Source organism: Manis javanica, chromosome 4, assembly GCF_040802235.1.
Source record: "Manis javanica isolate MJ-LG chromosome 4, MJ_LKY, whole genome shotgun sequence".
Lineage (NCBI taxonomy): Eukaryota > Metazoa > Chordata > Mammalia > Pholidota > Manidae > Manis > Manis javanica.
This window is the reverse complement of record NC_133159.1, coordinates 109,540,606-109,554,889: the sequence shown is the minus strand read 5'-3', so window position 1 is coordinate 109,554,889 and position 14,284 is coordinate 109,540,606. Positions and strand designations below refer to the sequence as shown.

General features: G+C 46.5%; 2 protein-coding genes across 6 annotated transcripts in view; both read left to right on the top strand.

Moving 5' to 3' along the window:
- The first annotated feature begins 32 nt into the window (after positions 1-32).
- On the top strand, positions 33-5,404 carry LINGO4 (leucine rich repeat and Ig domain containing 4). Its single transcript, XM_017659762.3, has 2 exons — positions 33-169; positions 2,971-5,404. Exons 1-2 carry the CDS (start codon positions 81-83, stop codon positions 4,682-4,684), a joined length of 1,803 nt encoding a protein of 600 aa, XP_017515251.3. The 5' UTR covers positions 33-80; the 3' UTR covers positions 4,685-5,404.
- A 6,483-nt stretch (positions 5,405-11,887) lies between these two features.
- Positions 11,888-14,284, top strand: part of TDRKH (tudor and KH domain containing) — a 28,244-nt gene continuing 25,847 nt past the window's right edge. Inside the window, exon 1 of one of the 5 annotated variants that reach the window (XM_017659770.3) lies at positions 11,888-11,995. The gene's annotated coding sequence lies outside the window, so the exon portion shown is untranslated. Of the gene's footprint in view, positions 12,020-14,284 lie in introns of all 5 variants that reach the window. The other 4 variants (XM_017659766.3, XM_017659769.3, XM_017659767.3 and 1 more) reach the window with 4 other exon arrangements.

The following is a 14,284-nucleotide window of genomic DNA, read 5'->3' as shown; positions in this document are numbered from 1 at the left end:
GTGGCAACAGCAGGCAAGCAGACAGGCAGGGAGTGAGGCATACGGGGGAGGTGCAGGCTGCCGACTGAGGTGCAGCTCCAATGGGACGGCCCCCAGCCCCGGACAAATGTAGTGCCCAATTTGATGCTGCCCTATGTGCCCAACTTGATGCTGCCCTACAGCTTCTCCGGTAAGTGCCCCTAACTCCGATCCGAAACTGCAGCTGCCCTTCTCCATCACATACTCAGAGGCAAGGCCAGACCAGGGTGTCCATCAGTGCTAGAGGGGCTGTGTCCCCTTCCCCCAGCCAACCATTGATCCAGGCCCCATAGGACTTTGACGGGAAAACTGAAATGTCCTGATGGCCCCCGTGGCAAAGGACCCCAGGGCAACCTCCCTCCATCTCCCAAGTGGTCCCTCTACCTTTAAGAAGGGTTTTTTCTGCAATCAGTGTAGATATTCCAGAGATCTTTCCTTCAAGTGCCGCTCACCACACAAGTCCCCATGCCTCAGTCAGGTCACCTTTAAAAAGGATGTCCAGGTTCAAATGTGTCTCTGGACTGTCACATACAGATAAGAAGAAAGCTCCCTATTCCTTGAGGGGATAATGCCCCAGACCCCACCCCATTTAAAGAAAGAAGAGGTTTTAAAACTATCTCTTCCTGCAAAGTGGCATGAAGCCAGTCATGAAGCCATGGAGATTGACAAGGGAAGTTTTTGATTAAATCGGCCACTTCAAAACTAAAGAAAGAGGATGGTTCCAGATCCCCCAGCCCCTGGCCCAGTACACTCTGGGAACTAAGAGGGAACTCACAGGGGTGGGAAGAAGGGAAGCTGGGTTACATGCTTCACTGCCTTTTTGCCGAATGCAGAGCCAGAAAGATAAGCAGGAATTGCAGTGGTAGTGATAAAGAGCTGGCTGTCATGTCAGGTGGACTTGCCAGAACAGGCATAGAGGGAATGAGGGGACCAGGACATCTCCCTCCTGGAGGATGCTTAGCTGCAGAGACCTGTGAGTTTGGGACAGGGACAGGAGGGGCCTGGCCAGCAGCCTTTGCTTGCCTCATGCTACTGTTTCTCATCCCCAAGCCTCAGAATGGTGTCCTGCCTCCCTCTGTTCTTTCGGCCTCTTTGATCTTCAGTTTCTCAACTACTCCAGTGCTCTGAAGTGTGTATAGGAGAGCCACCAGAGTCCTTCTAGAGGAGGGTGGAGCATGCAAGGAAAGGGGGGGAATTCACAGTATCTCTTATACTCTCTCTTAAGTTCCATGTGGTAGAAAATGGGGCATGTAGTAGAAAGTTGGCCCTGTAGGGCTCAGACAGCCTGACGTCTGAAAGTCCAAAGGTGATCAGGATCTGCAGCCAGAAAGAAACTCAGGCATAACAGTCAGCTCTTTATCACTACCACTGCAATTCTTGCTTCTCTTTCTGGCTCTGCATTTGGCAAAAAGGCAGTGAAGCATGTAACCCAGCTTCCCTTCTTCCCACCCCTGTGAGTTCCCTCTTAGTTCCCAGAGTGTACTGGGCCAGGGGCTGGGGGATCTGGAACCATCCTCTTTCTTTAGTTTTGAAGTGGCTGATTTAATCAGGCAGCTTGCCTCCAAAGGGAGCATCACTTGCTTCTTGCCCTATCCCTTTAGCCATCCCTTGTCAGTTTCAGTACCTCCCTTCCCTTGGGTCCCTGCTGACACTGAACAGGGTGAGTGGAGGGCTCTTACCTGCTGTGGGACCCCTTCTCCTCCACCATCCCAAACCAGTCTCAGTGGTCGTCACAGCCGCCATCTTCTGATTTTTCCAGGCCTCTGGTGCCTAGAGACGCACTTTAAGTTGACAGGCTGTGCATGCTCCTTATGCCCAGGGATCTGCTGCGCCAGCCAAGGTCTCCCTACCTCCCCACCCACAGCGACTGGTTAGATGCTGTCTCTCCTCATTTGTCTATGCCTCCCTGGCTCACAGTGTCTCTTGTGTATTGCTTAGGCAGCTGAGGCCAAAGGGTACAAGAGATGTCTCTCAGATTCACACTGAACTTGAATCAAAACACCATAAAGGACGGTTATAAGAGAAGCTTAAGACTGAGAACCAAGCAACAAAACTCAAAGCTTGGGCATCCCTTGGGTCTCTCACACAGCCCAACGTCATTTATATGGGTGGAGGGGTTGCCCTTGGGGTTCTTGTAAGGGATGAAAGTGCCCCCTACATCCTGTGCCATGACTAATGTGCTGCTTGGCTGTTGTCCACACAGGCATTTTGGGAAGATTTGGATCTTGCTAGCCCAGGGCCACAGGTCCTGCGCCAGGCTGCAGAAGGGCAAGGGCCAGTAGGTGGAGACTTGGGGGCAGAGCTAAAGTCAGCATGTTGCTTAGCCTTGAGTGACATAGTCAAGATAAGGGCCTCTCTCCAGTCAGGAGCCAAGGATGTGATGCCCCTGGGTCTGAGGCAAATCTGTGCATAGATAACATAGGAGAACGAGGGTGGGTAGATAGGGACAGAGGGACAGAGCAGAGCTTTGGAAGAGCAGGTGTCAGAGAAGAGGGACCTGAGGTATTCCTGGATCTCATAGGTATGTGGAAAAACCCATCACAGGGAAACTCTCAGAGACTCAAAAGTTACTTCCCTGCTGTTTCCTGTCCCATTCCCATAAAGCTTTCCCCACAGAAATCAGGCTTGACTAGGCTGAGGTGCAGCTCCAATGGGACGGCCCCCAGCCCTGGACAAATGTAGTGCCCAGCCTGATGCTGCCCTCCAGCTTCTCCAGTAAACACTTGGCCTGTTACCCGGGGCGGGAAAGGGAGGAAAGTAGATTCCCCAAAGAGGAGGCCTAGGAGGCCCCATGTGGGTGGTACAGCAGGATTCCTCCTAGTTCTGCACCCTATCTGCTGGCAGTGCTGAGATGGACAGCTTGACCTCTCCTTTATGGAAGTCCAGGAAAATCCAGGGTTACCATCATCTGAAGTCACTTTCCAAAAAGTGCCCTGTCATCATCTATTCCAGGACTGAAGAGGGGATGGCTGTGGTCACAGCTCCAAAGCAAGCCTGGCCCCTGTGGCCCCCTCTCCTTTTCCTACTCCTCCTGCCTGGAATGAACAGTGGCAGCTGCCTGGCTGTGTGTGATTGTACCTCTCAGCTCCAGGCAGTACTCTGTGCCCATCAGCAACTGGAGGCTGTCCCTGGGGGACTCCCACTGGACACTGAGCTCCTGGACCTAAGTGGCAATCGCCTGTGGGGGCTTCAGCAGGGAAGGCTCTCCCACCTGCGCCTGCTCCAAGAACTGGACCTCAGCTATAACCGGCTGTCCACCCTTGAGCCCGGGGCCTTCCATGGCCTACAAAGCCTGCTCACTCTGAGGCTGAAGAGCAATCGACTGCGAGTAATGGGGCCTGAGGTCTTCTCAGGCCTGTCTGCCCTCACACTGCTGGACCTCCGCTTCAACCAGATTGTCCTCTTCCTTGATGGAGCTTTTGGGAAGCTGGGCAGCCTCCAGCAGCTGGAGGTTGGGGACAATCACCTGGTGTTTGTGGCCCCAGGGGCTTTTTCAGGGCTGGCCAAGTTGAGCATCCTCACCCTAGAGCGCTGTAACCTCAGCACAGTACCTGGCCTGGCTCTGGCCCATCTCCCAGCCCTAGTGGTCTTAAGGCTTCGGGAACTGGACATTGGGAGGCTGCCTGCAGGGGTGCTCCGGGGCCTTGGGCAATTAAAGGAGCTGGAAATCCACCACTGGCCATCTCTGGAGGCTCTGGAGTCTGGGAGCCTGGTTGGGCTCAATCCCAGCAGCCTGGCCATCCCCCACTGCAATCTGAGCTCAGTGCCCTTCCAGGCTCTGCACCACCTGAGCTTCCTCAGGGTCCTGGATCTATCTCAGAACCCCATCTCAGCCATCCCACCACGAAGGCTCAGTTCCCTGGTGCAGCTCCAGGAGCTACGTCTGTCACGGGCATGCCTCACCTCCATTGCTGCCCATGCCTTCCATGGCTTGACTGCCTTCCACCTCTTGGATGTGGCAGATAACGCTCTTCAGACCTTGGAGGAAACAGCCTTCCCTTCTCCAGACAAACTGGTCACCCTGAGGCTGTCTGGCAACCCCCTAATCTGTGACTGCCGCCTCCTCTGGCTGCTCTGGCTCCGCCGCCACCTAGACTTTGGCACATCACCCCCTGCTTGCGCTGGCCCCCAGCATGTTCAGGGGAAGAGCCTGAGGGAGTTCTCAGATATTCTACCCCCAGGGCATTTCACTTGCCAACCAGCTCTGATCCGAAGGTCTGGGCCCCGATGGGTCACAGCAGAGGAGGGGGGGCATGCTGTTTTCTCCTGTTCTGGAGATGGAGACCCAACCCCCACCATCTCCTGGATGAGGCCTCAAGGGGCTTGGCTGGAAAGGGCTGGGAGAGTAAGGGTCCATGGGGATAGGACGCTGGAGATCCGCTCAGTGCAGCTACGGTATAGAGGGGCCTATGTCTGTGTGGTCAGCAATGTAGCTGGGAATTCCCTGAGGACCTGGCTGGAAGTAATCCAAACTGAGACAGCAAATGGCACGCTCTCTGACGCCAACATCACCATGCCACGGATCCCAGAGCCTTTCTTCATGGATAGCAGAGGCATAGCTGTGGTGCTGGCAGTTGGCTTCCTCCCCTTCCTCACCTCAGTGACCCTCTGCTTTGGTCTCATCGCCTCTGGAGCAAGAGCAAAGGCCAGGTCAAACATCACATAACCTTTGACTTTGTGGCACCTTGGCCATCTGGGGATAAGAACTCTGGGGGTAACCGGGTCACTGCCAAGCTCTTCTGACCTCTGCTTCCACACTGGGGACCTAGACATGCCAGCTTCAGATATCAAAGGGGAAGAGAACCAAGACCACTTGGACTAAAAACCTAGTCCCAAGCTGCACAGACTTCTCACACATTCCGCCCACACTGCGCCAACAGCTAATGAAGCCTCCCAATAGAGAGTCTGCCTCTCCATGGTTTTGCAGTTTGAGGATAAAATTATCATCAAAAGATAACCATACCCTGAGAGTATTAAGGAGCTGAAGATGTAGACCTTGTAGTCAGCCCAGCAGCCCACACACACAGAGCAGGAAACATAACCAAGACTTTAGTCTGTTAGTTCACACACACTTACACCCTTTCATAACTTTTGCCAATCACAGCTGTAAAATTATTTCAGAGGTGGGGCTGGGAAGTGCCACTTGCTTCTTGGAGTCTCTGCTACTCAACCAAGTGGTCTTCCTCTTCTTTTCTGCTCTGTCCCCTCCCCAGGTGCAAGGAACTAGGGCCAAGGGCCTCAGGCTAAGGAGAAGAGGATATGAAAGTGTGATGGGGAGGACAGGCTACGCACTGACACTGTGTCTGCATGAATCTCCAACACCTGCCTCTGTATGTCACATTAAACCTGCTGCCAAAAGGCCAAGACAGTAGCAGCCATGGCTAAATGTGATCTCTGGAGTTTTACTTGCTTTTTTCCACCCCTCATTTCTGTCAAATCTCCCCCTTCCTCCCTGCACATTGAGCATGTATCCCAGTGACCTTACCTGAATGTAACACAGCTTGACCAATAGGCTTTATGGAAAAGGAGACCAGGAGATAATCTGGAGAAATCAGCACTTCATTTCCCAGTTCAGTTTCAGCCCTTTCCCTTGTACACTCTGTCTCTGGAGCTGGAGAAAGAGAGATCCTCTACCTTCCAGTGGATCCCTCTGCAGAAATTCCAACCTAGGACACCCAGCTCCTTCCCTTCTTTCTCTTCTTGTGCAGCTTCTCCAGAATACCTTCTCTGCGAGAAGCCCTTTAATGAAACAGTGCTGCCACCCCCTCAGCTTGTTCAGTCATCCACAAGCCAGTCCCTTATGGCACTTGCCTGGGAAGGCTGCCCTTAGCTCAGGTGCGAGTGTACAGGCTATGTGTGTGTGTGCATGTACCAGTGTGTAACTGCAACCAGGGACACGTGCAGGTGGTGTGTGAGCATGTGTAACGCTGTTATGGTCCACATCATGGAGGCAATCCAATGGAGTCTCTCCCCAGGGAGGGACAGTAGTGGAGAGAGAAGAAAAATAACGGTTATTGAGGGCCCATTCTATGTCAGTGGCTTTGTATATGCTTTCTTATTTAATCCTTAGATCAACCCTGTAAGATAGGGCATCTTAACTGATGGAACTAAAGGTCAAAGAGATCAAGTAATTCGTTCAAGTACACAGAGCAGTCAGTGGGAGAGCTGCTTTTGAACTTAGGGCTGTCTGGCTCAAAATCCAAATGCCTTCCACATCCTGCCACACTGCTCTAGTCACTGCCTGCTCCTCTCCTAAGTCCCTTCCCCAGGACTCTCACAGAACCTGACCTGTGAGAAAGGAAACCTAGGGTCAGCTTCCACTTCGCCAACTCTGAACAACTCTTTTAGGGAGGCAGGGATCAGTCATTGGTTAACTTGAAGGCACCTGGTTCAGGAAGCTGAGGTAGGTTGGTTGGTTTTACTTTTTCTTCTCAGCCCCCTCTCCCAGTATCCTTGCTGTCTCTGCCCCTGGGTCCATCAGAAAGGGGCAGATATTACAGGGCTCAGCTGGACTGAATTGAAATGCCTGACTTCCAGCAATAGAGCCTCTCATGATTAAAACTGGAGGGTTCAGATTTCCTGGGTTCTTTTCTGGGTTCTAACCTCAATGACCTCTTAGGTTACAGGAATTTCTAGTATGGTGGAACAATCCATGAGCTGTTCCAATTCAAGGGGAATTTTCCTGCCTTCTGCCTACCCCGGCATGACAGAACCTACCTCAGGTTATCCCATTTTGACCTCCTTCTACCCCTTCTCTCCTCCATTTCAGACATGGTCTCACCTAGGCTGAGAAGTTTGGGCCCAAAGATACTCTGACAGCATTTTGGCACGCCCCATTTTGGTCCCCACTATATTCTAATTTCTCTATTTCCTTTGCTGTGTTGGATCCCTGATTCAAGGGATGAATGCTCTGCAAGGCAATGATCCTCAACTTTTTGAGTCACAGGCCCCTCTGACAATATCTGTTCCCAGATATGAACAAAAATGTTTATACATTGTCCAGTCATCCTAAAGCTATGGAATGCAGGTTAAGAACCTCCGCTGTGAGAAGCATCGGTTGGCAAGGGGAAAGATGAGCATTAGTCTCCCCAGGACCAATTAGAGGCAAGAAGAGGCTGGGAAGGATTACAGTGCAAGATGTTAGCACAGGTAAGAGCTGGTGGCAGGACAAGCCCTGTGAAAAACACAATATTGCTTTGAGGTTCTCACTTCCCCATCCCTTTTCCTCCAGCATCCACATCCCAGGGAGAGGCAGGAGACTTTGCATGGGACTTTTGCTCTGAGAAGTGAGCATGATGGTGATTCAGCTAGAGGGCATTTGACACCAGGGACTCCTGAGTCCTCTTCCACCAAACTTCTTTGTAAGGGGAATTAAGAAGGAAGACGTAGGGCTGTGTGGTGGTGGCCAGAGAAGCTGAGAAGAATCCCTCTCCTAGGACACCTGCCCCAATTCACCAATCTAACCTAAAGATTTAACAGTAGCACCAGCATTAAAGCTGATACTGAGGCCTATACTCCCAGTTGCTGGTTTCTGGTGAAAAGCCCTGAGTAATCGGGGGGAGAAGGGTAACTCCTATAATAGGCAAAGGGAGATATGAGGGCTGGTTCCCAAAAACTCCGATGGCTGAATATAGTTTGAATAGACTGCATGTTGTCCAGAAAGGGAACTCTGAGCAGCCAAGGCCTTGGAACCAGACTACTGTGTTTGAACCCTGGACTGCCCAGCCCTCCAGTGAAAGTCTACTTTCCTGTTTTTTTTTTTAAGGTATCATGAAGGTTTCACAAGAAAAACAATGTGGTTACTACATTCACCCATATTATCGAGTCCTCCCCCATACTCCATTGCAGTCACTGTCCTTCAGTGTAGTAAGGTTTTCCTGCTTTTTTTATTGAGTGGGAACACCGATCACAGAGCTCTCTGGGCAGCTGAGGCCTTACGTTAACTAGTTTCACCTACTCCCAGAACACCCTGCAAGAGAAAGAGAACAGACTCTTCACAACTGGAAATTAGAATAAAAAAATCACAATTCCCGCAATCCTGGCCTCCCACAACTCAATCTTTCGATCCTGATTTGGGCTCCTGAAGAGGAATGAGATGACAAATCCCAAATACACAGTGATTTGAGAGTTTGGAATCATCTCACCTAAAGTTATTCCTTCTAGTCCCCAACCTCCCTACCAAGCCAAGTAGAAGTCAATCCTCTGAAAAATTTCTGGGAAAAGTGATTACACCTGGCTTTTTGGCACCCTAAGAAATTCCATCTGTGGTATAATCTTTAATTCTTAATCCCTCTTTCTGGACTTCCACTTCATTTCCTCTTTTTTGCCCACCATCTTCCATTGGAGCTGGAAGATGGGCCCATAAAGTAGGCCTGTTTTTTATAGCAACAGTGGATATTCTTCCTTGGGTCTGACTACTCTTTTATCTTTTTAAAGATAAAACTATAGCAATCAAGGTACTCAAATTCCTAGGAATAATCTTAATGAGAAATATATAAATTTTCTATGACAAAAACTATAAAATGCTACTGATGTGACATCAGTGACTTAAACATGTATACGGGAAGATTCTATATGATAAATACAATAATTCTGCCTTAGGTAATCTAAAAATAGGTGATTCTAATCAAAATAACATTAACAGTATAATCAAAAAGTAAATTGTGATATATCCCCACAATACTACACAGTAATGAGAATGAATTAACTAAAACCACACACAAAAATATGGCTGAATCTTACAAAAATATGTTAAACAAAAGAAGCCAGGCACAAAAGAGAATATACTTCATGATTGTCCTTGTATGAAAAACAAAAACAGGCAAAACTAGTTTGAGCTATTAGGAGTTGGAAGAAAGGTTTACCCTTGAGGGGAATAACGACAGGGAAGGAATATGAGAGCAACACTGGACATGCTAGTGATATTCTGTGTCTTGATCTGGGTGTTACATAAATGTGTTACATTTTTGAAAATTCATCAAGATGTATACTTTTCACTTGTGCATTTTTCTGTATGTATACTGTACATCAATTTTTTTAATTGTGGTAAAAAACAATGTACAATTTTTTTTATGTTGTGTTTATTTTTTCTTTTACAATGAACAATTTTAACAGTATGAATAAAGAGATCAATGGAATGAAAAATCCGGAAAGAGAACCAAATACATACAGCATTTTGGTCTTATAAAGGCAGCATTCAAAAACAATGGAGGAAATGTGGGCTATTCAGTAAGTAGGCCTGGATAAAGCAAAATTAAGTTGGAATATTTACTTGTTTCATGAATGTCTGATCCTGTCTGAAAAAAAAAAAAAATTAAGTTGGATCTCTACCTCACACTTTAACACCAAAATTAATTCCAGGTGAAGCAAATATTTGCACATACAAAAAGCCACTATAAAAGTAAGCAGAATTTACACATATAAATCAAGTATAAAAGTCAAACGAATATTCATATTTGACCTGATTGTTTATAATTCATAATGTGTGATCAAAACTGAAAGTTTCTGTGATGACTGCCCTTGTACTGTTCACCATGTAAGAACTTATTCACTATGTAAGAACTTGTTCACCATGTAAGAACTTGTTCATTATGCTTCAGAAGATTGGAGACTGACGAGAATTAGGTTTGGGGTGGATTAATGATTGTACATTGAGCACTGAATCCCCTATACTGAATTTTATTGTTGTTAACAACCATTTGATCAATAAATATGAGAGATGCTCTCTCAAAAAAAAAATTATCAGAAATGTATTTTATCAGTGTTTATAATTTATAGATTTTACAATTTAGACACAGCTATTAGCTATGTATTGGTTTCATGGTTAAAGAGATTTCTAAATTTAATAAATTATCTCAAAGCTTGGATCCAAAAAAAAAAGTAAACAGAATTTAATAATCTTAGGTAGTAGGAGTCTAAATATGATAAAATAGAAAACTCAAGTTATCAAGGAAAAGGTTGACAAATTCAACTACATAAAATGAAAAAATCTTTATTTTTGCATAGCAAATAGTAAAGCAAAAAGATCTAGGGCAAACTGAGAAAAGGAAAAACTACTTTCAATTTATATATGAACAAAGGGCAAATATTAAGCCCTAATAAACAATAAAAATATGAATTTCCACTTAAATATATTAAAAGATGCTCAGCCTTACTTATAATAGAAGAAATTCAAATTACAATCAGACACCATTTATCCTATGAGATTATCAAAAAATAAAGTTTGATAACACTATAACACACAGGTCCTTTTCATACATTGCTGATGAGAGAGAAAATTGGTCAAATTTCTGTGGAAGGCATTTTGGCAATACAATACTTTTCAAAAATTGCTGGTGGAATGAAAATGAGAAAAATCTTAGGAAGGGTACTTGGATATCAATACAATATTAAAGGACTGATTGAATATATCTTAATACTCAGGCTGCTATGAAACGTATGAGGCAGATATACATTTTGCTATGGTAAGGTATCTAGGCTGTAAGACAGGAAACTGTAAAATTATGTAACAAGCAGTCAACTGTGTAAAAAAATACATATATATATATGTATGTTTATTATAGAGTATCTTCTGAAAGTCTCAAGAATCTGGTAAAATTGGCTGACTCTGAGGGAAACGAGTTACCATTCACTTTAACAACCTTTTATCCTTTTGGATTTTGTAGAATGTGCATGTATGACTTATTAAAAACATGCATATTTTAAAAATTAATAAAAAATCAAAAACTGAGACCCAAAGGTATCTCTTTAGTTGACCAAAAATACAATCTTGGATTCATTCAACATTCACTGAGTGCTTATCCTGTGCCAGTCATTATAATAGAAGCTAGCACGAACGATCTCTTACAATAAGCGCCCAACCCTTTACCCAAGTGAGCCCCTACTGCGAGGCGCGGTATGGAGCCGGGCACACGTAACGCTCCCCTCCACGTAGAGCCCAATCGTCTTTAACGGTCCAGGGACCCAGACGGCGGCTGGAACGCTCTCTTAAAAAGCCAACCGTCGCCTGCAGCCACCCACCTCCTTTCACCTTTCCCCGTTTCCCAAAGAAACGTCCTCCTTGGGGACTTCGCGCCAGTCGCCCGACCCGCTTCCCCCAATCCGTAGGGAAGGGCGGGCCCCTGACGCCCGCACGACCCGAAGCTCCCTTACCACGGTGTGCACGGAACTCGGGTCCCTCTCCATCTCTCCTGCCACGCGGCCCTCGTCACGTCTGCTTATTCCTCGACAGAGAAATAGAGTGGGTCCTTGCTCTCCGCTGCGCAGCTCCTTCCCGGTCTCTCCGTCTCCACGGAGCCTATTTTTTGTTTTGTTTTCTCCCCCAAAAAATGTTTTCCCTAGCTCCTGAGTCCCTGTCACAGTATGAAGACCGATCGAGGCAAAAGATTGCAGAGGAAACAAGTGATAAAGCATCGCCCATCATGAGGCTGTTTTCTCAATAGTCGCTGAGTTGTGGGATGACACTGGTTTTGTATGAAGTCCCTAATTTTGTGCGAACGGTGACACGCCCTACTGGTTCAATCACTCCTCCGGCACCTTGGTCCCTGCGTCGGGGGCTCTGATTTCTCGTGGCGTGGGAGGAGGAAGCTTCCTCGCTAATTGGCCTAGAGGCGGGACTCAGTGAAGCCTCTAATTGGCTGTTTAATTCTCAGCAGGTGCAATGTCAATTAACACTGTCTGATTTCCCTGGATCCTATTGGCTGGCATGGTGGAGGCTTCGAATTCCATCCGGGTAATGGGGAATCAGCACCCCGCAGCGCGGTCTCTCAAGGGTAGCCAGCGGTTAGGATTGGTTGTGGCGGGAAAGGCGAGTGGTCTGACTGCCGGCCGGGTGGTGATTGGTGCGGGCGGGCTGCGGGGGCGGGCACGCGGCGGCAGGAGCGAGGCGGGAGGGGCTCCGACTTCCGTGCGAATGGAAGGAGGCCGAGAGGGCAGGGGTGAGGTGCGGCGCTGAGCGCGGGACGGCCGACTGGGAGCGGTAAAGACGGGACCCAGAAAAGAGGTTTGGGGAGCGGGAGAGGCTGGGCCGGGGGTACCGCCGCAACAGGGAGGCTGAAATGTGGGTCCCCGGGTGGTGGGGCGCAGCTCTGGGGGGCAGCTTCACCCCCAGTGCTAGTAACCGTATCCGAAGGAATGCTCTGGTCGCGGGGTTAAGCCATGACCGAGATGGGGCGGGAGGGTTTACTCAAGCGAGCGTGGGCTCTTCCACCGGTCCTTTTTGAGAGAACCACCATCATTTTATCAGTTTGCATTTCATTTTCCCCAACTTTTTCTTTATCTCTCAAAGGATGACTATTCATAGCCGTCAGAATAAGTTGGTTTTTGTTTTTCCAGTTTTCCTCCTTTTTAAAGCATTGTGGGTTTTGACGGAAGACCCCCATGTCAAAGTCTACATTTTTAGAATTCTCAGCTTGAGAGAAATGGGTTGAGGCTTTTTCCACTCACTGGTTTAAAAACCAGAATAAGAAAATTGAATGAACTGCTTCAATTCAACAAGCCTGTCACCATGTTTTAGGTACTTTCCAGGTTCTGGTTATTAGGAGACACTGGAATGAAAGACCCTTAACTGAATGGAACTCACAATGTGACTTGACTCCTACCTGTTTTTTAATGATAATATAAAAGTAAGCCTTAGTTATACATGTCAGTTGTTAGCAACTGTTTTAATACAAATGTCAAGAAACTTCAAAGCTGGGTTTTATTAAAAAACATTTTCTAGGTACATTTGTCACCATGAAATAATTCACATTTCTTTTCTTTACCCAGCTACCCTTAGGAGCTGTGACCTTAAGTTTTAGTCTCCTTCCCAAATTCAATTTGAAGTAATAAAGTCAAACACAAGCTAGTATTCAGTATTATAGTTATCCCTGTTTCCATTGTATTATTTCCAACTTTTATTTCTTAAGAGAAACTTTCAACAGTGTGAAAGGTTATGTAGATTGTAAACAAAACTAGATTAATCAAGTAGATATTAAAACAGCTGATAACTCAATGAGTGTGAACTTGATTTGTAACAGCCGAAGTAGGTGAAAAATAGCTTTTGGTTTAAATAGAAGTTGCCCAGAAAATTTATCCTTGTCATGGACAATCATCTTCCTGACACACACATCCCCTCCACCACGAAATCGTCAATATTCTGGTTTCCACCATCTACCTACCAGCTGGCTCAGAGAAGAAATCTGGTAGTCAGCTCCTTGGCTCAACCTCTAATCCTGTAAGTCAATTGCTAGGCCTTGTGTATTCTACCTGCTTAAAACTGTAATCCATCTGCTTCTCTCTAGCTCTGTTACTGACACCTAGACTGGCCTCTGAATTGGTCTCCCTGCCTCTACTGTTATTTCCTTTAATTCATTCTCACTACAGACACAGCTGTTAGTCAAGAATCAAAAGCAATGCATGTTTGGAGTGTTGTGGAATCCCTCTGCCATGAAACCCAATTTGATTGAGGGAGGTTTGGCTGCAGAGCCAGAGAAATATCAAACATCTTTTTTGCCTTGATCCTCCTAGTTTCTGAACTGAAAAAAAAGAAATGTCCTTTGAGTCTGCTTAAAGAAGTGCCATCCTGACTGGTCTTCAGACCACAGTGCACAATATGTTGTATGGAAATGACTAAATAGCTGTGTAACCTTAGGGAAATCCCTTTATCTCCTTGGGCCTCAGTTTCCCAAGTTGCAACATTATCAGTGGAATGAGATCATTTCAGTTCTAAAACTCTACAACTTCTATTTCCCATAGGTATGAATTATGGCCAGAAAGGTACTGTTAAAGACAGCATTCAGAGTGTAGATCAAATTACTGCTCTTGTTCACAGGGCTAGATAAATAAATGTGGTTGAACTGCATTGGTGAATCCAGTAGTCCAGAGGACACAGACAAAACAAAAACAATTGCCTGTGCTGTGAACAAGTCTGTCATGACAGTAGCATTTTACAGGGCAGTGTGAGCTAAGGAGAAACTTGCCCTAAATTGACTAAGGGAAATCCCAGTCTCCTGAAGAAGTGGTGGTAGTAGAGCTGAGATTTGAAGAAGGAATAAGATTTTGCTGGGAATACCAGATAGGCTATGGAATAAGATTAGAAGACAGAAATGGCACATGTTAGCAAGGATACATCAGAGAGCATTACATCCTGTTTCCCTAGTAGAGGTTGGTTAGAATATAAGGATGTGAAGATTATAAAAAACATCTCCTGGCATTAAGGAGTTTATGTGTAGACAACAGAGTTGCTGAGGAAGTTTATTCATTTATTCAACAAATGAGTATTGACTGG

Coding starts and splice junctions, on each gene's coding strand:
- LINGO4 (XM_017659762.3), top strand. CDS start 81: ATGGGACGGCCCCCAGCCCCGGACAAATGTAGTGCCCAATTTGATGCT. Junction 170..2,970: donor GCTGCCCTACAGCTTCTCCG/GTAAGTGCCCCT, acceptor CATCTATTCCAG/GACTGAAGAGGGGATGGCTG.